Consider the following 26328-nt stretch of genomic DNA (forward strand, 5'->3'; position numbering starts at 1 on the left):
GTTACTGCTTTTCACTGAGGATCCAGACTCTTATTTGTTAAAGCTCTCATGGAGTAGGAAGGGAAAGACAGGGAACGTGGTGAGTCAAAAGACTACAGGCTCGCTGTTCTTACCAAGATTCAGTGGATTTATTTTTTTGAAGCATGCTTTCTGAGTTGCTGGAAGCCTTTGCTTAATTTCCATGTTTTGGGGAAAAGAAATAATCATCCTGACAAATTGTCCCAGTTTTGTCACTGTTTTTATGGAGAAAATGATTTTCAGAGATTTAAACTGACATTTTTGATGATATCATCATGGCAAAATTCCTTTGGAATTCCACTTGGCATTAACTACTGAGATTTATTGTGTGGCTGGCATACGAGCTGGTCATTTTACTCTTTATCATGTCATGGTAAAAGAGCGGGCATGTTCAAGAACGTTCACATAGCGCTCTTCAAAAGAACAAAAACCTGAAAACAACCAAAATGTCCCATGGAACAATAAACAAATAAATTGTGGCACAAAGTTAATACTGTGTAGCAATAACAATGAATGACTCATAGATACATAGACCCACGTGGATAAATCCTCAGGACATACTTTTAAGGGCGCAAAAGAAGAATCTATATGATAAGATTACATTTTTACAAAGGTCAAAAACATGTTTAAAACCATTGAAGAGAGGAAAGGAAATAATTTTTTATAATTAAAGAGATCAATGGCTTTCTCTGGTTCAGATAGGAAAGAGATAAGTGGTGAGGAAATCTTAACAGTGTGAGCAAAGTTCTATTCTTAAATTGGATTAGGAGTTCGTGGGTATTTATTATTGTGCTTTGTGATTTGAGAATGTAACTACTTATCTTTTGTGTGTATGAAGTGTTTTACATTAATAAAAAGAAGCAATTCTGAGCATTTGTAGTGGCTTTAGCCCTTTTGCTCTTACATATATTTATGCTACCTGTCCAGGAAAGTCCTGCTGGAGTGGTTGAAAGAAAACAGAGAATGATGAGATTTACAGCCTTTATTATTTATGAACCTGTGTGTAGGATCTTAAAAGGTTACTTGCCGTCTTTGTGCCAGTATCCTTTTGATGGTTTTGTACTCGCTTCAACAGTACATTGTGAGAGAAATGGTAGATTATATACAAACTACCAAGACTCTAGTACATACTCCGTGAATAGCAGGTGTTACTAGCAACATGACGTCATAATATCCGCTCAAACAATAAAGAAATCCATCCATCCTTCAGATACCCAGGTGTTCGGGGGTTTTTGAATTTGGCTTGTTTTGATAAAAATGTATAGCAACAAAGTGAACCTTTACAGCAAATCTTTGTAAGTATTGAGCCAGTTTTTAATTTAAAATCTGAAAAAAAGGGCTACCTTTCACAGATAATTTTATCCTAGAAATACTTTCAGAAGCACCCTATAACAATAAAACAGCTCTGATATAGCTAGTCTCCCACTTACGCTTCCCCATACACTCAACATCTCAATATTTTCAGAACGTTCTTTCATTTCAGAATCCGAGAAATAGCCACTTTGGGTATGTGTACATTAGAGAAATTTACTCTTGTGTTTAACTTTTGAATATCATGATAAGAAACTAGAAATCCTAAGAGTTCCCAAATTTCCACTGAGCACGTTTGTTATGCACCAATAACATGCCAATTTACCAATAAGCCTTGTTGTACATGTTCTATTTAAGCATCAATGTGAAACCCACCCCCTGTGCCTGGTTTAACTTCTAATTCCTTCAGTTCATTAGTACCTCCAGGGGAAGAATGAACAGAACCTGTGAAAGGTTAGGATGGTCAAGCCACCATCAAGCATAATTCCAAGTAATCAAGTTATGTCTTTGGCATTTTTCTTTTTAGTGCAAATTTCCTGAGTTCCCATCCTCTGTGGCTCCAAATCATTTGTGATCAATGCCTTTTCCATATGGCATCTCTGTAGGTCCACCCAGATTATTAGGTGTTCTGTCTCTTGTCCTATCCGCATGGCACCAACATCCACCTGCCTGTCTTAGACTCTCACTTTGGACTTGACCTTTAGAAAGATAACCCAGCTTCACAATGTTGGATGTTCACCAAAGCAAGTTAAAAATTTTGAACATCTACTATTTGGTATACCATAGTGTACATTATTAGGAATCAGATACAGGTTCATTTACAAATAGCTTGGAATGGCAGTACCACATAAGACCTTCAATAGTATTAATTCCACCTCCCCGACTGTGCACAACAGGAAACCAAGGCCCAGAAAAGGTAAATGATTTGCCACAAATAACTCACTACTTAAGTGGCAGAGCCTGGACGAAGATTTCTTAACTCTTAGACTGGTTCTTTTCCTTTATTCCTTCCCTTTTCAACCATGCCTGCTGGTTCCCTAATCGGGGGGAGAAAAAGCATTTGCACAAATCCTTGCTCTTAATAAATAAATAGCGAGTGTTAGTGCAGCTGGTGATCAGCATGTCCCTGCTATATGTTGTTGATACTTTGTTTATAATTGGCTGTTTTAAATGAGTAGCCCCTAAAATGAAATTAAGTGTTTGCCAATTATCGTCATGCCTCCATTTGGCAATTCTGCACATACTAAGGCTAAAGATGATTTTGATAAATGTAAGTAATATGTGCTCATTCTACTTGGGGAGATTTCTGAATTATTGCATAAACTTCCATACACCTAAAACAATTAGAAATTGTGAATGCTAACATAATAAACCTTGTTGGACTGATTCCTATGCTTTTTTTAATTGCTTGTAACCAAAGGTAAAGACCGAATAGTAAGAATAGTAAGCACCACATGGTCCCATAAAACCCCTGAGATGAGCAGTAGCCTGATACCAGTCATGTCAAACGCACATGAGAACATCTACTTTTTAAATACAACTATTGAAATTCTATTCCATAGGGTCTGACTTTTTCAAGCATTAGAGCAAAGATTTCCAGGATAAATAATGCATTGTGAAGTGAACACTCCTACCCTAAATTTTTATCACAAGTGGAATAGTCAGGTATAATTGAATAAAAATTCATTAGACAGAAAGAAAAATAATCTCGATTAACTTTTAGCTTGGATTAACAAAACTCACAGTGCCTATGCAGTGGGCATATATATTTCCCTTAAGCCCCACGATTGCTAAAAATATCAATCACCACCCAGATTGCATCATGAAGTGTGTGAACTAGTGCATTAAAAAGCCGTGTTAGCACCAACAAAGTTTATTGGGGTAACTGCACTCGAGACGCACATGGCATCCCTTTAAATAGCACTGTTAAAATACCAAATAAAATGTCAACGTCTGTCAGGTCTCTGGCTTTTATAAATTGTTTAGACTGGGAAACATTGGGGTTTGGACATTGTTCTTTTCATATGAAGTAGAAAAGAAGAGACCATAAAAATAAAAGAACAATAAAGCATAGCTCATTTTTGAAGTTCCTTCATGGAAAAACATACTCTGGATCATTACCCTCCTAATCAACAATTTCCTTCTTCCTCCCAGTCCTTCCCGTCTGGTATTTACCTTTCTCCCCCTCCCTCTCTCTGGGTGGTATTCTGAGCTTATAGTACGACTCAGTAATCATATTTTAAAAATCGCTTCAAAAGAGAATCCCAGGATGGCATGACAGATATGTATATACTAAGGGTATTTTTAACCTGAACCATAGCTTTACTTACCATTTCTATGCTCTTAAAAATACACCAGAGTTCCCTGACTGCAGAATTTTCTGGAAGAGGGGGCAGCCCTGGGAGCAGGATCTGCCACTCCACACCTACAGACGGGTTATTATCACACCTCAGTGGCCATCCCTCTCCCCTCTTCCCTCTGCCTCGTTCCTTTTATGACCACACCACACTCCCCACAATTCCCAAACAACAACATCTCTGTTTCAGCTTCTTTTCTGGATTTCCCACACTTAATGCAACCCAGACCTCACCTTCAGCTCTCCCGAGGCCACTTTGGAAGCCAGCTCGATGACACAGCCAACAGCCATGCGTGCAGCCCCGGCCGAGTGCAGCTCATTCCAAATGGTGTCACTGTCCACCTGAGCAAACAGTCACAGAGCCCAGAGAAAGAGAGAAGAAGAAAGTGAAAGAGAAGGAAGAGATGAAAGAGGCAGGAGGGGGCGGGGTGGGGAGAGGGACAGACAGAGAAAGCAAATCCGTGAGGAGGGCTGGCAGGGGAGCAGCCTAGGTACAATAACATTAGTCTTCCGTCTTAGCCAGCTGAAAAGGCCTTCTGGACATGCCTTTGCTTATACTTTTTCCCTATGCTGCCTTCTCCAATGGAAACACATTCCTGCCATGCCTCACTGCCGTTCCTTGTTTAGATTTCTCATTACAAACAGCATTACATAGGCTGGATCTGGCTTAGTTACAGACCTGCTAGAAACCAGGCCCCAGTAGTAGATAGAGTAAAAACTAAGAGCACTTAGCTATACATAAAAATCGGATTTGCAAGTGCTAGAGGGGGAAAATTCAAATACCTTTCTGACTGCAGGTTTACAGGGAGCCAAAGACAATCGTCAGGCAGGTAGCAGTAGCAGTCTGCACCTAGGAAGTAGAGCTGCGGCCTAGGCTCTCAGCTACACAGAACGAGTACGTGGCCCTGACGCTTAAAACATTAACAACAGTAAACTACAAGCAGCAATTTGCTGTTCAAAGTAGAAGCTTAAGATTTCTGACATTTAGCACAATTCAGCAGCTCACGGCACTGCACACTGGTATTATTAAAATAGGATAGGCTGGTAAATTAAAGTTGCTTCTATACCAGAGAATATTATTATCAAAACAAAACAGACACTGATGTTCTGTATTTCTCTTTATAAAGTGCTGTTTATTTTTTTCATGCATGAATAAAAGAACATGTATCACAAGAACATGAAAAGTGCAACAATGCTGGTTTATAATTATCATACATGTTACATATTTTTATGTACAAGAAATTCCAGAGCATTAAAAATTATCAGACAGTAGACATCTCTGATTTTAAGACACATGATAGTTTTTTTCAATTCGGCTAACATTTTTGGAGTACCTACTATGAATTGAAGTATAAGGGTTACTTTTATAATAAAGATGATTTTTTAAAGTATTAGGAAATCCAACAAAAAGTTTGAGTGTGTAAATACCAGGACTTCCCAAATGGGCCAAAAGAGAGAAATCCTACGTAAAATAAAACTTAAAAAAAAAAAAAGAATTAAAGTTAAGCGATCTAATCACATAGAACAAATATAATAAATAACATCTTCATAAGGCACTATACAATTTTTAAGTATTTTCTCATGTCTTTTTCTCACGAGGTCCTTACCAAACTTAAATGCTGTCAAGAACAATGAATAAATAAATAAAATGAGGGTAATAAATAGATGTATAGAAAATTAAGAACCTATAAACAAGAATACAGCAGTGGAGAGAAGTTTCTGGAATCAAACCGCTGGGGTAAAATCATGGCTTCCTCATTAAAACCTGATTAACATTAAGCAATTTATCAATGAAAGTCTCTGTAGCTTGGTTTCCTTACCTGTGAAAATGCCAACTTTTTAAATTACCATCTTCATATGATTTTGGTGAGAAGTACATGAGGAAATGATGAGCAAAGGTTAGCTACTACTATTTCAGCTACTGCTGTGTCACCCATTTTACAATGTCTGACCCAGGGGAGAGGCCCAAGAAGTGTCTACTGAACGAGCACATGGTGACGTGGAGAGGCTGCTCGCCTGGTTGCGGGGCCCTCACACAAACTCCCGACCCTGTCAGCACACGCCTTTACCACACGGCTGAAGAAATCCACACTTTCTAGGAATGGTCAGTTCCTCTCATAGTCAACACCATCTTAGTCAACTATTTGCTACAGAGTGAATAAATCATTCAAATAAATACTGGAACATAATCATTGCCCTCTAATTGAAAAGTTTGTTTTTTGTTTTTTGTTTTTTACCTGAAACAATATAAATCATTTATTTGAGCTTCATGTGGATACATCCTTGGGGAAGATGGTTGCACAAGTTGAAAAACAAAAGCCATTACTGACCTTGTGTTGCATAGGTTTTAACCAGTTTTCACACCATTACAAAGCTATTGGTGCCATAGAAAAGGCTACATTAATCAGATTTTAAAGTACTAGGAAGGCAGGCAAAGGTAAAACAAATCAATAAATCCCAATAGACTGTTGGGATAACTCAAAAACCACATACAATTCCTAAACCCCTTTGCATTTGGCTTTGGATATATTTATTTATTTTTTTATTTCTTAAGGCAGTAGCAAATTTCCTTCCAAAAATTAGGCAGGAAAATACTCCAGCAGCCAAGAACAATGTCCTTTTAATGTAATATTAAAGGGCTCTAGACAGCCACAAAGAACCTTTGTGTGACATCTACCTGCCTGTCCTTATCTTTCTATCTCCTGGAGATAATACTACATTGTTAGTGTCATTAATTTTAGTATATAAACATCTACTACAAAAGATATTTTGTTTCATTTCAGCTAACATTTATGGAGTACTTAGTATGACTTGCAGTATAGGGGTTACCTTTGTAATAAAGCGGTGCTTATTGATTGTAAAGAGTGTTGGGGACACAGGTGCTCAATGGATGTTTGCAGTTTTGACTTAAATCCAAAGTCTAGGATTATCTCTAAAGAGGTTCTCTTTAGTAAGCTATGAGATTTACCATCCATTAATTTACTTATATATAAACATAAAGAACTTTTATTTGAATACAATTTCAACCTATGTTTTAAATACATTTAATTTATAGGTAAATGGCAATAATGGCCAAGTTTTGCAGATATAATTTATTCACAAATGGGTAAATGGATTCAATTCTGAAGTTATAAATTGGCTTGTCTTTTTCAAAGCTGAAGGCTGAGAAGTCCATGGTCAAGGTGCCGCCTGAGCAGTCCAAGCTCAAGATGTCAGCTGACTCACTCACAGTGGGGTCTGTCTTCTCTGGCCTCCTTTCTGCTGCATGTTTAGGGTCTTTCCTTGGACTCAGGTTCCTCTTCATATAAGGCCACCAACCCTATCAAATAAAGACTCTACTCTCATGACCTGATCACCAACCCTATCAAATAGGACTCCACTCTCATGACCTCATTTAATCTCTATTATGTCATGTCCTTAAAACACTAGCAATTTGAACTTCTATTAAGAATTTTGAGGGGACACAATTCAATCTATAGAAAGGTTAAAACTCAAAAGCCTGTTCATAAGTCAAATTATAAGCATACTTTCTTAAGATATTGCATTCCAAATGGTGTTTCCAAGCCAAATTAATTATCAGAAAGCTACCCACATGTATTTGCATTGCTTCAGTTTTGTAAGAGTAAGAGCTCCAATAATAAAACAGGATGCACGTCTTGAGCTCTGCTATGATCCCTGTTGCTACAAAGAATATCCAAGTCCATTCTCCGCCAATGTCAATAGTAAAATGTATTTTTCCTCCCACTATATGCCTCTTATCAGTTAGAAAGATTGCCAAAACAGTTCCCTGTATCATTGATAGCATCAAGAGAGTCACTTCCATATAAGAGCTCTGTTTTCAACTGTGGAAGGACTTTGTGATGGTAAGAAAAAACTGTGGGTAAGAGAGGATGATTAAGTTCACCGATTGATAGTGGTTCTTCCCATGGAATGAGATATTTGGGGGCTGGAAGGGAAGAAAAAATAGCAGGAACAATTTAACTAAGATGAATATAGATACTCAAGATAAAGGGACTGAAATGGCAATAAAATAATGTGGAAATAGAGAACAGAAGAGCTTAGAACTATCGGAAGACAGATGCTATCACATTGGGAAGTTGAAGGACAATGGCATAAAATAGGCTCTGGATATGGAGAAAAATGCAAGACGTAATAGAAGAGGCCAGGAAAGGGGGGAAGGAAATGTCAGGGGAGCAGGAAGCAACCTGCTTGCTCACACTGGCTGGGTACTAGTATCTTGCTGACATTGTTAAGACAAGCAAGGAAAACTCTTACAACCAGAATTACTATACTTTGGGGGCAAATGTGCTTTTTTTATTTTTCTTGCCATGCACATGAACTTCTCCTTGGTCTGTCTACCCATTTATTCCTTTTCCTGGGAGAGCGTATAACCCTTTTTTGTGTGCATAAGGAGCAAAAGTACATGAGCTGAAGGATTGGTGGAGGGAGGGTAATGGGTGGGGCCACATCTATGGTGCATCTTAGAATGGGTACAGGCGATTGCACTAATGTACACAGCTATGATTTAACAATAAAAAAAAAAAGAAATGTGAATAAAATGACATATAAATAGGATTTTGCATCAGTATGTGGTGAGTCCTGACCAGGGATAACTGGTGGGAAGAGCCTGGCAGCTCCTGCCCCTGCCTTTCTTCTCACTATCTGAGGCCTGCTACCTCTGCCTTCGTCAGGAATGGAAGCTTCCTGAGGCCCGTACCAGGAGCACATGCTGTGGGCATGCCTCTTGTACAGCCTGCAGATCCATGAGCCAAATAAAACTTTTCTCTTTCTAAATTCCCCAGCCTCAGGTATTCCTTTATAGCAGTGGAAAAACAGTAAGGCAGGAAGCATGGAGGAATAGTAAACACTAGCTACACATTGACTTATTAAAACTTAGCCATTACATCAAACTACCTGCATTTCACAGAACAACAACAGGTTGTGATCTCTCTTACTGTTGGCAAAGAGAAAAAGGGGGAAAAAGAAATTAATTATCTGCTGATGAATCTCTCACTGGATGATAAACATTATCATGGAATTTATATTTTTTAAATAACGATAAAATAACAGTAACAACAGCTTTCTCCAATAAAATACTTCCTCAGATTTGGAGCAGGAATAATTTAAATGTTAACTAGGGTGTAAAGAATTTTCTTGAGGTGGCGCAGTGACATGTACCTATAGTCCCAGCTACTCAGGAAGCTAAGACAGGAGACTCACTTGAGCCCAGGAGTTCAAGGCCAACCTGGGAAACATAGAAAGATCTATGTCTCTAAATAATAATAATAATAATAATAATAATAAAAGATGTCTTGGTGTTAAAGGGATTAGTTACACAATATAGACATATTGGAACCAAGCAGAGTCCATAGATAGGGATAAAGTACAGAAAAAGAGGCTGGAGAGACTTTACTATAAAAGGGATGCAGGTAAGGTCTGAAGAAGTAGCCAGGTATTCAAATGACCCCCGAGGCCAGCCTGGTAATGTAGATGTATAATAACAAAGGAGACTCTGCTTGGACTGTGGTTGACTGGAGTTTCTAAAGGGCATACAGTTCCAGCCAATTTTTGTTATAAGGAAATCACTGGCATTTCATTAGTAGCTCTAAGTATTATGTACTTAGGTACAATTTTCAATCTCAAATAGTGACAAGAATTCACTTTGAAAAAATTTCCAGCCAGCCCAAAAGAAACCTTTGTACTGGATACAGTTTCTGGCTGGCACTACAGAACGTCTGCTGTCCAGAATAATACAAAGTTTGAAAAGTCTACGACAAGAAATGCACACAAAAAAGGGCAGTCTTAGAAAATGTAGATGGGTTGACGCCTTGTGTGGCAGCCATCAAAGCCTCACTTAAGGAGACTTCTCAGGGCAGGGCCCTTAGACAACAGAACTATTCTAACTCTCTAGAGGTGCTCAGAAAGGATTACAGCTTCTGCCTGAGGATAAGACTAGAATATAGTCTCTGGAATCTATAAAAAAAAAAAAATGGGGTTTTTATTTTGCATGTCTTTTGGGTTTCATTTTTCGTAATTTTTATTTATTGCACATTATAAAAGTATTGCCGTATGAACGATAGGAAATAAAACATAAGTGAACAAAACTTTGCCCTTTACTACTTAACAATTTGAAGAGAAGAAAGCACAGTTTCATAGAAAAAGAGTTTTCTTTCCAAATTTACCCAAGAAAGAACTCTATTTGGATCAAAGAGATAGAACAAAAAGATGAAGCTAAAGTAAAACTGGAATATATTTTAGGAATTTTTGTTCATAAATGTGTTTTATCAAGGCAAGTTGTCTTAAGAGAGAATGACTACTAATAATTTATCTAAGGGATATATCAATAATTTGTAGCTGGATGCATCTATAACACCACTATTTGGAGGAAATCGTTAGGCTGTTAATATGCTTTTTTAGCAGAGATTATAAGGAGCCAATCTCTGGACAAAGCCTCCTCCACTGTATCCTATTCTTTCAGATGTTAGCCCTGGAAAGGGTATCATCATCATTTAGTGCATTAACACCTTATTTATTTTGGTACCTTCTGGTTAGAGACCTTAACAACCAGCACTTCCACTCACAAAATGTTCAGATGTGAGCAAGTTCATTAACTGATCCAAGTCCTAAGAAAAATGGGGGAGATACCCCTTCCTCATAGGACTATCATTAGCATTCAATTAGTCAAAGCTTGTGAAGTGCGTAAAACAGCACAACCTAATGCTGGAAATGGTTAAGAACTTAGTAAATGTTGACTAAGAAAAAACAAGCTCAGAGTTTTGATTCTAACATTACTTTCTATTTAGCAGTACATCAAAGAACAAAAATGATCTGTGAAAATCCTGGAAGCCAGAAACTGCCTCCAATCAGAAAGCTACATTTTTTTTTTTTTTTAGCAACATATGGATCTAGTTCAACTGGAGTTTCCTGAATGAATGTGGACCTTTGCAGAGTTTTCCAAGCCCATCCAGTGTAGCTCAATCATTGGAAGCTGAAACAAAGCTAATGCTCTGAAAAGCTGCACATGATAGGAATTAAGCTACCTGTCCTGACAGTGGATGTGAAGATATTTAAAATGGAAAGGGAATGACTTAGAATAAAAGGAATTTAGGCACAGCCTATTTTGTATAACTGAAATGCAGCCGGTTGCTTCCTCGGAAATATTCCCAGAGTTAAACATAATACTATTGTTTCCCATTAACAAAACTGATTTCATATGCACTGCGCATGTTTAATGTGGTCCTCTATCCTTTCTTGGGTGCCTTGAACATTTCACCTTGAAAGCTGGAAAATGAAACTCCTCTCCCAATACTAAGACGTGTAGTAAGCTCTTGCTGCTATGCTATGCTGAGGCTGGGGCCATGGGGCATTTCTGAATAATTGAGTTTAAGCTTAAATAATGATCAGATGCCCCTAGAAACCTACTGACAGACACCAGACTCAACAAAGAAACAGCGGTTTTTCATCACAGTACTGATTCTGTACCATTTTAGGCATGTCTTATAAAAGAAAATCTGTAAGAAAAATTAAAAATCATTTTAACTTTTGCATTCCATCAGGTAAAGTGTTATTTTTTAAAAAATGAGTTACCTACTATGGACCAAATAATTCTGTAGAAATTATTTGGTAACTTAGATTTTTTTTTTGATCACTGAGATCAGCTTTGCTTGATTTGATTTCTAAAGTATTTTAATTTTTCTGACTGTCTTACTCTGTTTTAACATGTTTATTGCATAAAATGGCAGCTGAAAATGTGAAATTTCTTTGTTCATTTTTGGAAACAAAATAGTTACCTTTTCCCACTTAAGGGGTATGTGATACGCTCAACCTTTTCCTACCCTTGGTTCTCCATGGTTTAGAGCTGAAGATTCCAGTAGATATTTTGTTTGTGGAAATGGTAAAAGTAGTGAAGTTCAGAAAAAAATAGAAAAGCCTAATTTAATAGTAGATCTGCTGGAAGAGGTAACAGAGTCAAATTTATTTTGCTCAAAGAAAGCCAAAAAATAAAAAGTATCTTTTTGTCACCCTCTAAAGAAATATGTAGGGTGGGATGTTGGGGCATCTACTAAGTGGCCACTGATGAGCATTTTATAAACATTACCTGTTTTATTCCTCATGATAGCCTAAGACAGGTATTACCAGTCACTTTTAAAAATAGGAAACTGCAATTTAATGAGGTCAAGTGACATGACCAAAGTTGCATAGTTGATAAGGCAAAGTGCTGGGATTTCAACAAAAGTCCACCCTGAACATTGGAACTGTTGTGGACTGAACTGTGTTTCCCCAAAATTTATATAATGAAGCCCTAACCCCCAATGTGACTGTATTTAGCAACAGGGCCTTTGAAGAGGCAATTAAGGTTAAATGAGATCACGAGCGTGGAGTCCCAACACATATAACTGGAGTCCTTAGGAGAAAGACAGCAGGGATGTGCACGCTCAGAGAAAAATTACGTGAGGACACAATGAGAAGACAGCCATCTGCTCACCAAGGAGGAGGCCTCAGGGGAAACCCAACCTGGCAACACCTTGATCTCAGACTTCCAGCCTCCATACTGTGAGAAAGAAAAAAACACACATTTCTGTTGTTTAAGCCACCTACTCAGCGTTTTCTTCAATATGGCAGCCCTCACTAGACTAATACAAATGTGTACTGCAAAGAGACGTTCTGCAGTGCTTGCTAGGGCTGTCTTCCCACGGACGTCCAGGGGAGCTGCTGCAAGTGCTGCCAGCGCAGGCCTGCGGGGGTGTCTCCACCGCCCTGCCTTTCAGGTCAGACACATAATAGATGCTTACTAAATTTTGTCAATGGGATGAATTAATGAATAAGAACAAATAAATCCTCTAGAGGTATTTTTCTTGATGGAGTTTTACTGCAAATATCTGAGCTGCAATATAAACCTCCCTCCTATGTTCAGATCCTGAAACACACCAGGACGACACAAGGATCCCCTCTCTTCTTCACTTAGCGCATGCATAGACTTCCATCTCACTTACCAGCACTTGGCCCTGCCTTTGGGGCATCACCCTGCAACGATGCCATTTCACTAAATCACGCTGCAACACATGCACTGGGGACTGGGGACCGGGGACCTCTGTTGTCACAGCTCACCTCCTCCTGCTCAGTAATTATTTGCCCAAGGGAGACAGATAGCCCAAGATTTAAGACAACTAGTTCACCAGTGATGAGCTAATGGGAGCCTGCTATCTGATATCTCGAAAAATAATTTTTTAAAAAAAGCTGTTTTAAATTTAGATAAAGTATTACCACATATGAATGCCACGTTTGATCTCCAGAGAAGACAATAAATCACATTTCATTTATCACCTTAGTCCTTAAGCAAAGCAACTAAAGCCCAGAAAATTTAACTGATTTGTGTGTTTGTGGTCTTACAGGATCTTGTCACTCACAAGGAGGTCCACGGATGAGCAGCCCTGACACCACCCGAGCACCGGGAGAAAGGCTGAACCTCAGCCCACAACCTGTCCTCCTGGTTTGGAATCTGCACTTTAGAATTGGAGAAGCACTTTGGTGACAGTGACAATATAAAGATTTGAATCTGAATTTTTGAATTTCTAAATTAAAATTCTCTTCCCATGTGTTTCATAAACGGGGCTTCAGAAAACAACAGGCCCCCCTCCCTATACAGTGCCAGGATTCTCTGATAATAGGGTATAGTTGGGTGGGGAGGTCGGGAGGGGCCTCAGGGCTTTGCAGCAGCTGTTGCACCAGGCAGTCTATTTACTCTCCGTGGAAGGCGCATACCCAAGGCCGCCGCACAGAGGGGAGCAGTGCCCATTTCCACACACAGCTGCCGGCGTTAGCCTGCGTGACCACATTCGAGCCTGGCAGTAATGCAATCAGGGAGGCTTGTTTAGCCTATTTTGTAAATGCAGAAACTAAGGCCCAGGTAAATGAAATGCCAATTAAGAGAGCCTTTGCACTGATAGCTCCTCAGACCAGGGCTGGGCAGAAGATGCCTCCCCTAAACTCATAAAACCCATCAGGAGAAGTGGTGCAGTTAGTTAGGCATCAACACTTCAGTACTTCCTGAGAGCCCTGATAATTCTAGGTTACTGTCTCTTTTTTCTCTTGTAGGATGATGGCCAGAGTCATAATCCTGGGCTAGAACTTTCAGTATTCTGTATTGTATTTGCCTTCAATCAGCTCTGCAGCCTGTAACAACGGGCGTCCCCCTTCCCCTATGTGATACAGCAGGCCAGCTCCTTGGATGTGTATATTCATTTCATGTTAGATGTTCTGCTGAAACCCTGAGACTCTTGAAATGGAGCTGGGATGGATTTATGATGACAATGGGTGGGTGAACCCACATGCTTTCTTTCTTTTGTTCAGCACCGAGAGGAAGATGTGAATGACAGCCCATTCCCTTGGGATCACTCCTAGGTTATAATGCCCACACCTTAGCTTCTTTAGTCATGGTGAGATGAAAAAGAAACAGAACAGCTACACGGAAGACCTTCAGATTCCAAGTAAAACCATGGATATGATGGATGAATACTGTGACTGATATTCCATATGGAAAGAAGGCGTGAACTATTAATGTGGCAGCTAGAGGAGGCAAGGGGCATGCCGTGTGCATTAGTGCTCTGCCGCAGCCATCACTCCACTGACCTTGGAGGTGCAGTTTCTAGTCACTCTTCGTCTTCATATAAAAACATCCCTTTGCTGTTTACTTGCCAGTAACAAGAACAAGTAGAAGGATATGTTTGTTCTGGCAAAAGTGCTAAATCTTGAGACTTGAAGGATCCTTACTTAAGATACTGGTGGACTCAAGCATTTGCCAAGTAATATATGGATTCCTGTGGGTTATGTGGCCAGTCAAGGAATTTCAGGGTCCCCATTGTTATTATTATTTTATTTCAGTGAACTACCAGCCATTTTTACCAAATAGAGGCAAGTTATATCAGTTTAGTGTTTCCCTACCATGTCTTTATGTAACTGATGTACACACTGTATCAAGGGGGCTTCTTCAAATGCTAATCCTTTTATTCACTGGACAGTATGTGTTGGAGCCCCATTCCTACAGAGAGCAGCTTAAGCAAATTCACTCTGACTGTGAGGTGTGTGAGATGACATTCTCTCTAACTCATCCCACAGGGGTTTGGTCCAAGGGCAGAGATTTGTCAGTGTTCTAGTTAGGGTTGAAATTCTCTGTAGAGTTGTGTAATTTTTTACCCAAAATTGATGATGTTTGAGTGGATGGATTTAATACTTCACAGGAATTCCAATAAAAAAAAGAATGCTCTTGGCAAAAAGAAGCAATTGGGCTTTCTTATGGCTAGGACTATTCTCGCTTGGGAAAGGAGTGTTGACAATCATATGAGGTTGAAATTATGGTGAGTTGTGTGTGCACAGTATTGTGGTCAAGAGCTTGGGAATCAGGCCATCTCTACTCCACCACTACTAACTGTGTGACTTGACCAAGTTACTCATCTCTCCAAGCCTTAGTTTTATTTTCTGTGGAGTAGAAATCCCTCAGTTACATCTTTGTTTAAGACCCCTGGGATTACTGTGAGGATTAAAAGAGATGGAGATGGGTTATCATCGGAAGCTTCCTGTATAGAATGGCAATGTCTGCTATGGGGCTGTGAATCATCTTAGTTCTCCAAGAATCAATAGAATCATTTTAAACCTAAAGATGTGCTCTAGCCCTGCCAACTTTAACCGTCCCTTTACTTGATAAATAATCCTACTATCAAAGTCAATTCTCTGGACACTATTAGGGTCAAATTATTTTGCTTGGATGGTTAGAGAAGTGTCTTAAATAACTTATGCAAAACTTGATTCATCCCATCTAATATTGAGGACACTGAGGATTAGAAACTGATTGTTCATAGTAAAATGTATTGCTGGAATTCAGACTCCAGTGTTTATGTCTATTCACTGTATACATGCAACATATTTTCACAATTTGAAAATTGAGAAATCACCATCCTTTGATTCATGCACCAACTTAACAGGGTCAATAAACAGTTATCCTGGATCTTGCATCTTGCAACTAGATGTAAGTCAGGAGGGGCCAGCCAGAGACAACTGAGGCTACAATGCAACAATGTCATCAAGAAGCCACTAAACTACACCTGGAAAAGGACTTGGGCAGTGTCACGCAAACGTTTCAAGAATATTTTTACTACACTTGAAAGACTGTGGCTCATTGAGTAGGGCGCTGGCCCCATATACCAAGGGCGGTGGGTTCAAACCCAGCCCCGGCCAAACTGCAACAAAAAAAAATAGCCAGGCATTGTGGCAGGCGCCTGTAGTCCCAGCTGCTTGGGAGGCTGGGGCAAGAGAATTGCGTAAGCCTAAGAGCTGGAGGTTGCTGTGAGCTGTGTGACGTCATGGCACTCTACCGAGTGTGACAAAGTGAGACTCTGTCTCTACAAAAAAAAAAAAAGAAAGAAAGAAAATGGGCTACTGTATCTAATTTTCAGCTGCAAGTTTAAACAGAAAAATATCTCTGAGTAACATCCACAGAGACTGGGAACCTAAAAGCATCTAATGCTGCTAAGATCTGGAACCACCCAGACAGATACTGGACTAGCCCAGGACCTGACACTGGACCCCAGATCTCTGCATGCACAGATAAGTGTGTGCCAACCCCCCATGTTCTCCAGACCTCCATAGCCAGATCTTAAAAGAAATGTCAGGACCTTAGGCTGCACCGTAAATCCAGCTTGCCACCTCAACTTCTATCACCACACCTCAATCCTGGAGTCAAAAAGAACATCAGGAGCTCTTTGTGTTCTGAATAGAACAACCCTAGCCTTAGTTGTCCACATCTTGACAGGTAGGAATGATAATGGGTCCTCACAGCGCTGAGCAGTCCTCGCAAGCCCCCTCCCTACCTTTGAACTTTCTTTGCTTCCCCACTACTTTGCTTTGGACCCTCGCTACAAATCTCATTATTCTCCAGACTCACGCTCTTCAAGTCAGTTGTCACAAAGGCCAGCGCTCCCAGGTCACTGCTCACCCACCAAGTCCCATTTCTAAAAGGCAACACTTCCTATTAAGCAAGACTCCACATCCCCTTCTTTCTTTCTTTTCTTTATAACTTTCATCACACACACACACACACACACACACACACTTATACTCATATGTATTTGCTTATCTGACTCCATCCTAAAATGTAGGCACCTTGAGGATAAATTTTTTTCTGTTTTTTTTTTAATTATTATTAAGTCTTATATACATAGATCATGAATATATTTATGCATATGTGGGGTATAATGTGTTGATTTTTTATACAATTTGACGTGCTTACATCAAACTAATTAATCTAGCTTTTGCCTCATATACTTGATTATTGTGTTAAGACATTTATGTTCTACACTTGATAGATTTTTGTTCATACTGTACCTTCAGTTACTGGCACATTATAAGCACTCAGTAAATACATGTTGTATAATATTTGTTTTGAATAATAAGTGAGCAAGTAAATTCTTCCCCCAAGTTGCAGTTGACGCCTCCAAACTATGACTGTTTTAAGTCCTGAAGTGTAGAGAACAGGGGGCACCAGTTAGGACTGGGCTTCAAACTTCTTTTGCATTTGCTGTTAATGGACTAGTGGACTGATGCTGGATACTGCAGTCCCTAGCCCTCAGAATAAGAATTTGATGCCTCCATCAAAGAAAGCTGAGGCAGAAAGGCTATCCTATAGAAACATTTCATTAGAAAAATGAATTTGAACTTTTTTCAACTGAGTCCAGCTATTCTAGAGCCCTTCTGTCCATATTCCCAGGAACACGTGAATCTTTCCTATCAGAGCTGACAAACAGGAATTAAAAGAAAATCAACGTAGAGTCTAAGTGATAAGTTTAATAATATACATGAGTGGGAATAGAAAAGGAAAAAAACCCAAAATAGTAAGAAAAACTATGAGGCTAGCTGTTGCTCCATACTTAATACAAAGGAGGCTTGCAATACATGTTTACTTAATAGTGAATGGATGGATTTAAATACCCTTAAAAAGAGGCAACAAATTAAGGGGGGGGGGCGGGAAGCAATCCACTGTAGTTAGTAGCAAAGAATTTTACCCCTTGTAGGCCTTGGTTTTTAACTTCTTTGAATAATCACATTTCAAAATAATACAGAATTATTCTGAAAAGTCTTTAAAGATCAGCAGGAGGATATCTATAGAGGTATATCTCATTTTATTGTGCTACATTTTACTGCATTTCACAGATACTGTGCTTTTTAGATATTAAAAATCTGTGGCAACCCCATGTGAAGAAAGTCTATGGATGCCCGTTTCCCAACAACAAGCATTCACTTCGTGTCTATCACATTTTAGTCGTTTTTTGTAATATTTCAAAATTTTTAATTGATAGTATTATATCTGACATGGTAATTCGCACTCAGAGATATCTGATTTAACACAGTTATTGTTTGAGGGGGCTGTGAGCCACGCCTATGTCAGCAGTGACTTCGTGTGTGTGTGTCCTGATGTCTCCCTCAGCCAGCCGGCCCCTTGTTTCTGTCCCTCTCCTACGTCCTCTCTATTCCTCAAGACAAAAGAATATTAAAATTGGGCCAATTAATAACCCTACAATAGCCAATAAGTGTTCAAGTGCCAGGAAGAGTCCAACATGTCATTTCAGATCAAAAGCTAAAAATTGCTTAAGATTGGTGAGGAAAGTGTATCAAAAGCTGAGGCAGTCTGCAAGCTGGGCCTGTCTCAAACAGCCAAGCTGTAAATGCAAAGAAAAAGTTCCTGAAAGAAACAAAAAGTGCTCCTCCAGTAAACACATCAATGATAAAGCAAAACAGATTGATGGCTGATATGGAGAAAGTTTTAGTGCTATGGATAGAAAATCAAACTAGCCACAACATTCCCTTAAGCCAAAGCCTAGTCCAGAGCAAGGCCCTCAACACAGAGGCAAAACCCTCCAGCAGCTGTAAGATGACAACTTCTGCGGGCTCAGGTGATTATCAGCACTTTTTAGTCATAAAGTATTTTTAAATTAAGATATGCACACTTTTAAAGATATAATATTGCACACTTAATAGACTACAGTATACTAGAAACATAACTTTTATACTATTGGGAAACCAAAAAGTTTGTGCGACCTGGTTTATTGTGGTATTCACTTTATTGCAGTGGTCTGAAACTAAATCTGCAATATCTCCAAGACACGTCTGTGTGTATCTATAGTCAATACCAATTAGAGACAATATAAATTCTAATATTTAGGATAACAGAATAAATTACTATCAGACATATAGAATTCTCAAATGTTAAATATATTATGAATATACCACTAGTAGTCTTCTTAATCTTCATAAGATGAATGACTCAATGCATGCTTTGTTGCTAAGTGAATCATTCCCTTGGTTATTCAATTCTTTTATTTTATTTACTATAGTATAATAATAATGACACTCCTGCCGTAGGAGTCAGAAGCTGTGGGTTCTTCCTGAAGTTTGGAATAATTAAATCCTAGTGACTCTGCTGTGAACTGCCTACTCAAGTATTCACTAGATGAATGAATTTTTAGTTTTGAATTTGAAAAAAAAAGCATTGTTTTATATTAGTGAAATCTTAGAAGTTATGCTTTACTAAATTTTTGGTTAAAATATTTCAAAAAGACAAGTCCCAGGATGACATATCAATAGTATGTATTAGATATCAGTTTGTTACAGGGGTGACTATCTGGAACTGGAACTCTTCAGGGCTGAAGTATGTCAAAGGAAAAATACAAATGCTTCTTTGTATTTTTTTATCATCAGAATAAAAAAACTGAGGTGGGCCTAGATTTAGCGGCAAAGTAGGCTGTTGAAAGTTCCCTTTTATCAAGGCAGTCTCATTTCCTTTGCCCATTCTAAATATGTATTTGACTTGAAACCTTGTATCTCCTTGACAGTCTGTAGTGTCAGTTAGTAGATGATCATTTATTCAAATTTAGTAAAGTATGTTTTAATTTCTCAATTTTTATTTCGTAGAGCCATATATCTTCAATTATATAGAGGGTTAAAGTTAATCAAATCTGTTTACCTTCAGCAGCCACTAAATCTAAGTCTCAATTTCTTCTTGTCTTAATATTTTATAAACAAGGCACATAGGTAAATAGAGAAAGTTATTATAGAAGAGAAAAAATTATTGAAAAAGAAAATCCAGGAATTGATATGTTTTCTTCCTCCCTCTATTGACATTACTTTGGTTGGTTGGCATAGTTGCTTATAAGAATATATATGTATGTATGTATTTTATATATATATATATATTTTTTTTTTTTTTTTTTTAAACAGAGTCTCACATTGTCACCCTTGGTAGAATGTCATGTTGTCATAGCTCACAGCAACCTCAAACTCTTGGGCTCAAGTGATCCTGTTGCAGTTTTGCATTTTAATAGAGACTGGATCTCAATGTTGCTCAGGCTGGTCTCGAACTTGTGAGCTCAAGCTATCCACCAGCCTCTGCCTCCCAGAGTGCTAGGTCTGCAGGCGTGAGCCACTGCCCAGCTCTCTCTATTTTTTTAAATAGGTGTTCTAATTTCAAAAAAAAATTTTTAAGTGTAAAACTTTGATGAAGGTATTTTTCAGCCAATTCATTTTGACAACAGAAGAATTTTAAAATTTTTGAAATATTTATCTTTTCTTTAAATAATTAAATAAAGTATTCTTATTTTAAAATGAATCTTGTTGTGCTTAGCCATAATATCAACACAGTTGAAAAGATTTAATTGCAGATGACATGCTACAACTGAATTAAAGAGGACGTTAAGAGTTTCATTTCTTATTTTCCTCTTTCCTGCAATGGACATCAGATGCTTAATGTTTCTATATGTGAAATTTTATTTTCTATATGTGAAATTTTCAGTAAACAAAGAGTAATACACACACACGTATGTATCTCTGTAGGAAGTGTTGTCTATATCTCTCTAATTATTATCAAGAATACACAATTAACATAATCTATACAATACTGGAAACTTCCTTTATCCTTTAGAAGGAATTCCTTGATTTGAATAATATTTTACACTAAATTTTCTGAGTCTGAGGCAACATACTTGGTTGTGGAATCCACAGCTTAAAACAAAATTCTCAAACAATTTCATGAAGGCAGCTTATCAATTTTACTTTTTCCAAGAGCTGTGGGATGCTCCTGCTAGTATCATTTGCATCATTTAAAACTAATGAAAATCCAAATTCACATAAGAAGGAGAGAAGGGGCAAAGAGAGATTCCAAGTCAGGGTGGATCCTCCTATTTTGCTGAAGTGGAGAGAACCATGATGCATCTTTGACAGCAGCAGCGGGGGGAAATGAAGAAAGGATCGCCAGCCCGCTGAACGTTAATTGGGGGAAATGAACAGCATCCTGCTTACTGCACGTGAGAGCAGACGCCACCCCCTCCTTGTTCCGCCCACGTAACAAAAGGCACTGTGCCTGCTCAGGGTACTGGGCGGGAATGACACATGAAGACAGAGCTTCCTCAGTCAATAGTAAAACCCCAGGATCATCCAAAGGTTGGCACAAACATTAGATATTTTTTTCTCTTCTTTTTGGAGGGAAGGGAAAAAAATGCTCTGCTGGCAACAGGTTGGTACAATTGTCAAAAATAGGGTATGTCAGCTTAGCCTAAATAGTCAATGCCTGGCTGTTCCCATACCCCTGCCCTCACTCAGACCACCCCTCAACACACAACTCGCACAAACACATTTGTTACTAACTAGCTTGTGATTGTGTCAGTAACTCCCACACCCTTTTGTTTCTTTTCTGTTTTGAAAGCTTCCTCTGCACTTGCGTAGTGTGGCACAAACCAGCCCCAACAATAGGCCCTAAGCAATTGAGAGCACCGGCCTTCTCTGGTTGTCTTTGCATTCTACACCTTGCCTGGTCACCGGCAACAAGCCTTTTCTTACTTTTCCTGCCCTACACTCCTCATCTGATGGCATATATTATGCTTTCTAAAATATTGGTGTGGTTTCAAAGAGATCACCCCAAATCACAGCAGCAAAATATATCATTAACCAAAACCTTTGTGTCCCATTGAATGTAACTGTATATCCATAGGTTCGTTCATAAAATAAAAGTCCTTCCATGGCATTCCAATAGAAGGCAAATATTAGAGCAGTCTTTTGCCATTGGAAGTGCTTCTGGTACTGGGAAGAATAAATGTGAAGGACCAATGGTGTGTGTCACACTTTATGGGCACAAGACATGATTGAAAGAGGGACTTTACCTAACAATTGCAATCAGTGTAACCTGGCTTATTGTACCCTCAATGAATCCCCAACAATAAAAAAAATAATAATAATTAGAAGAAAAAACGTGAAGGTAGAAATGTGGTGCAAATGATGGACTTTTCTTCTGAATATACAGAGCGTTTCAAAAACCTGTATACACAGTTTAAGAAAGGAAAGCACTGTATAAAATTAAAATACTAGAGTCACCTTCGACTTTTACAATTGTAAAAGATATAAGATATAATATACAAAATAACAAATGTTGTTGGTATAGCTTGAACATTACAATTTAATACTGTTTTTTCTTTTCTTAAAATGCGTTACATTTTTGGCACCCTCTGTATACTATGTATGAGCATACATAAATAATATTTATTTTGTGTGTATACATACATAGTAAGTTTATATAGCAGAGGGGAGAGCTCACATTTTAATTCTGACAGAATGAAAGAAAATTTAGGATTTTTCTTCTAGGAACAGGCACGGTGGCTCATGCCTGTAATCCTAGCATTCTGGATCAGCTGAGCTCAAGAGTTCAACAACAACCTGAGCAAGAGCAGATCCTGTGTCTAAAAATCGCCCAGTGGTGTGGTTTGGCAGGCATCTGTAAGTCCCATCTCCTTGGGAGGCTGAGGCAAGAGGATAGCTCGAACCCAAGAGTTTGAGGTGATGCCACAGCACTCTACTCAGGACAGAAACTCTCTCTCTCTTTCAAAAAAAAAAAAAAAAAGACATTTCATCTAAACCTGCCTCCTGCACGGTAAGTATGGCTAGGATACAACTGAAACAGCCTGCAGAAAGCCTCAGAGCAATTGACGCAGGCCTTAAATTACATTCCCTTCACAACTGCCTAACCCTTGTCCCTATCTCCCTTTTCCTAAATCAGAGAACTGACATTCCTAATGTCTGATCTAGGTGTAATCAAGTAAAATACGGACAGAGTAAAAGTTTGTAAAGAAAGGCTGGCATTGTGTTCACAGACTGTATTGCTGCTAGAGAAGGGGCCCTGGTTCACCCTCCTAGAGCCTCATTTTCGGAATATCTTCGGCCAGTTAGGTGAGCCCGCAATCTGCCCCGGCTCTGCAATTGCTCACCCTTCCCAGGGAATGAGCCTTCACCACAGCTTCTCCGCTTCCAATCAAGGATCTGACACTGCCCATTGACCACCTTTAATTTTCTGCCTTTTGGCACTGGGAGCTTGTCTGTTGTAGGATAAAAGTGGAATTCTCTGCTGTCTGCAGAGCTTTCCCCAGGGAACAGAGCATGAAACTCAAACTTATATAAAATCATATCCTGTTTGCAAACATCATATTCCCTTTGCTTCTCACTGATCTGGTCCCGTAAACCCCAGCACAGCTTGAGAGCCCATTCTTCATCTAAACAAATGCCATAAGGCCCTTTATACTTTTACAACCATGTCAGAAAATAATATTGCCTGCCAATAGTGATGTGATTGGAGTTGCCTCCTCCAAGCCATAAAAGAAGCGCTGAGTCTGTTATCAATTTCTCTAAGTGTATCAGGGGAATTATGGGTCGATTCAGTTCCAAGTTATAAATGACAACTCAAAAGCCGCAGAAGTGTTTGAAGCTGAGAGCTGATGACGACATTATCATAAAAGCCCACTCGTCCTTGCTTTTGTGGGTTTTTTTGTGGCCTATCAAGTGAAGAGGGGAAAATAAGACTGAGAAATGACTTCAAGATTTCTTCACACGGCAGCAGGTCAGATGGCCAGGAAAATGATCACTATTTTTAGTGACATATCTGGAGGAGTAAAAAACTAAACTGGTCCTACATTAGCTGTTATTTGCAGAATTCCTTAATTATCTTTTTCACTATGCAATGACCAAGTCCTGGGATTTGGTCAAATGCTCTTTTCAACTGGTGCATTTTCTTGGAGTGCATTCACAGAGTCATCAGAAATGAGTCATGCCATAGTAACTAACCAAAATGAGAAGCAAACACCAAAGTCTTTGGAAACCTTGAGATTTTTCACTCCACATGCAATTCTGGAGAGCACATTTTAAAGCACCTGACATATCATTCACCCTTGAGCTACTTGACCAATATTACAATTTTAGGTGGGAAATTCATAAGAATTAGAGATTTTTTTTTCATAATCCCCCAAGTAGTCTCCTCAAAAGCCAATTTATCCATCGACATTCAGTAACAATATATTAAAACCAGCTAGAATGAAGTTACAAACTACAAGGAATTGGAGTTTAATCATTGGGGGTCATCAAGTGTTTTAGAATCGAAACCAGTGGGTCCACCTTACATCATCTAAGCTGTAACTGTGTGTAAGACAAAAGCCATTTCAGTAGTTTTCAAGCTCTCTGGGGACCCACATGTTGGCAAATTGGGCTACTCTAAGTTCAGACTGCTTGTCTTTATACAGTTCATATTCTTGGGATTGTCTCGGAAGTGAAAACTTAAGCTTGTTCAAATCTAGAGAACCCACAGTTTCTCCTAGGACTTGTATCAAAATAAAAGATGTGAGGGGACAATATGGCTCTCAAGTGGCTGAGAAAACAATTTAAAACATTTAATTGAAAACAAAAAGAAAAGCATTGAATCAGGTGGCGCCTGTGGCTCAAAGGAGTAGGGTGCCAGCCCCATATGCCGGAGGTGGCAGGTTCAACCCAGTCCCGGCCAAGAAAAAAAGAAAAGAAAAGAAAAACATTGAATCAAATGAGTTCGCTAGAGCTTCACCAAGTCCAAGCTTCCACAGACACCTGGAGCTATGTAACATGGCCGGAAGACACACAAGCCGTTGACACAGAGCCTCTCTTCAGCCTTCCCCAGCTCTGATGGAGTCAAACTACTCCAGGCCTCCTCCTCCCACTCTGCCTGCCCACGACAGGCTTCCCTGCCACCACCACTGCCACCATCCAGGTCTGGTCAGTATCTGGAAACACTAAGGATGTATTTTATGACCTGCAGTGAGCTTTATGTTGGAGGTAGAGGCCAGAAGCAGCAGTAAATATTCATTCAGGGGTCACTTTTACGAGTTTACTAAATTATCTGGTGAAGAATCAGGAGTTATTTTAGTATAGGTTTAGAAAAGTTGAGGGGAGATACTAATTGTTTAAGGGATAGTGAGTTAGAGGCACATCCCAGGTCAGATTTTGGAGATGAGTCGTAGGCAGCTGTTCTCAGTCTGGCTCTGAGTCATGAATTAAATGTACAGAAGCTCCTCAACTTACAGTGGAGTCATGTCTGACAAACCCATTGTAAATTGAAAATACCGTAAGTTGAAAATGCATTTAGTACATCTAACCTACTGAACATCATAGCTTTGCTAAGTCTGCCTTAAACCTTCTCAGAACATTTACATTAGGCTACAGTTAGGCAAAGCCATGTAACCCAAAACCTATGTTATAATAAGTGTTGAATACCCCATGTAATTTATTAAATACTGTTCTGAAAGTGAAAAAACAGAATGGTTGTATAGGTTCCTGAAGTATGATTTTTACTGAACGTGTATCACTTTTATGCCATTGTTAAGTGGTAAAATTATAAGTCAAACACCATAAGTTGGGAACCATCTGTACTTGTAAATGAGTGGGGCTGAATGACCACCACACTTAAAATAGCTTTGATTTCCTCTCCATCACTGCTCCCATTAGTCGTCATTTGCTGTGTTTCATTCTTTGCCTAATTTGCAGGTAAACTTCTACGCTCATAAAATAGCCACTTGGGATGTTAGAAAATAAGCACAGAAGCCAATTAAACCCATTTTAAAAGTAACCATGTCCTCTGTTTGCTAGAATGGTTTTGCAAGCTGCTGGCTGCACAGGAGATTTGCTAAAATATCAGTAAGCATTAAGATGGGGTGATGACTGTCCTGTGCAACAAAACAAAAAGCACAAATGATTGGTGAGCTGTGACAAAGGGGGCCACAGCACATCAACCACACTGGCAGTGTTGGGCTCCGGCAGTGTGAGAGGAGGCTGCAGCCGGTTTGTCAAAGATGCAAGCATGGATGCGTCTCCAAAGGTATCCTGGAACTCTTTCACGTGGTTGTGTACATTAACCCCACATGTTCAGCTTTGTCCCTTTTACTATATTGACTTTAAGGAAATCACTTCTCTGAGCCTTCAGAAATGGTGTAGTAATAACAACTATTTTACAAGGTTGTTCTGAATGTTGGTAAATGCGAAACTCAAACAGATACAAATGGTTGTAGTTGCCATTGTATTTACAGAAGGGGCAGAATCACAGGTAAAGGAACCAAAAGATAACCCCTCACTAAATCAGGCATCATTGTAATAATAGAATGAACGGAAAATACATATATGGGATTTCTCTGTATAAGTTATAGCAAAAAATTGTGTAAAACATCACATACACATTACTTGTTTCGTTCTGTTTTATCCATATCTGGGAATCCTAATTGATTCAAGTATCTTAGTCCTCAGAACCTTCACTTAAAATTATG

At 39.0% G+C, this 26328-nt stretch overlaps 1 protein-coding gene across 7 annotated transcripts in view; it reads right to left on the bottom strand.

The window, feature by feature from the left end:
* HDAC9 (histone deacetylase 9) overlaps window positions 1-26328 on the bottom strand; it is a 1013994-nt gene that overhangs the window by 218100 nt on the left and 769566 nt on the right. For all 7 annotated transcript variants that reach the window (XM_053609475.1, XM_053609477.1, XM_053609481.1 and 4 more), the window contains one exon: window positions 3920-4027. In XM_053609475.1, coding sequence (XP_053465450.1) covers window positions 3920-4027 — 108 coding nt within the window. The remainder of the gene's footprint in view (window positions 1-3919; window positions 4028-26328) is intronic.

The sequence above is a fragment of the Nycticebus coucang genome, chromosome 11 (genome assembly GCF_027406575.1).
Source record: "Nycticebus coucang isolate mNycCou1 chromosome 11, mNycCou1.pri, whole genome shotgun sequence".
NCBI classification, from domain to species: Eukaryota; Metazoa; Chordata; class Mammalia; order Primates; family Lorisidae; genus Nycticebus; species Nycticebus coucang.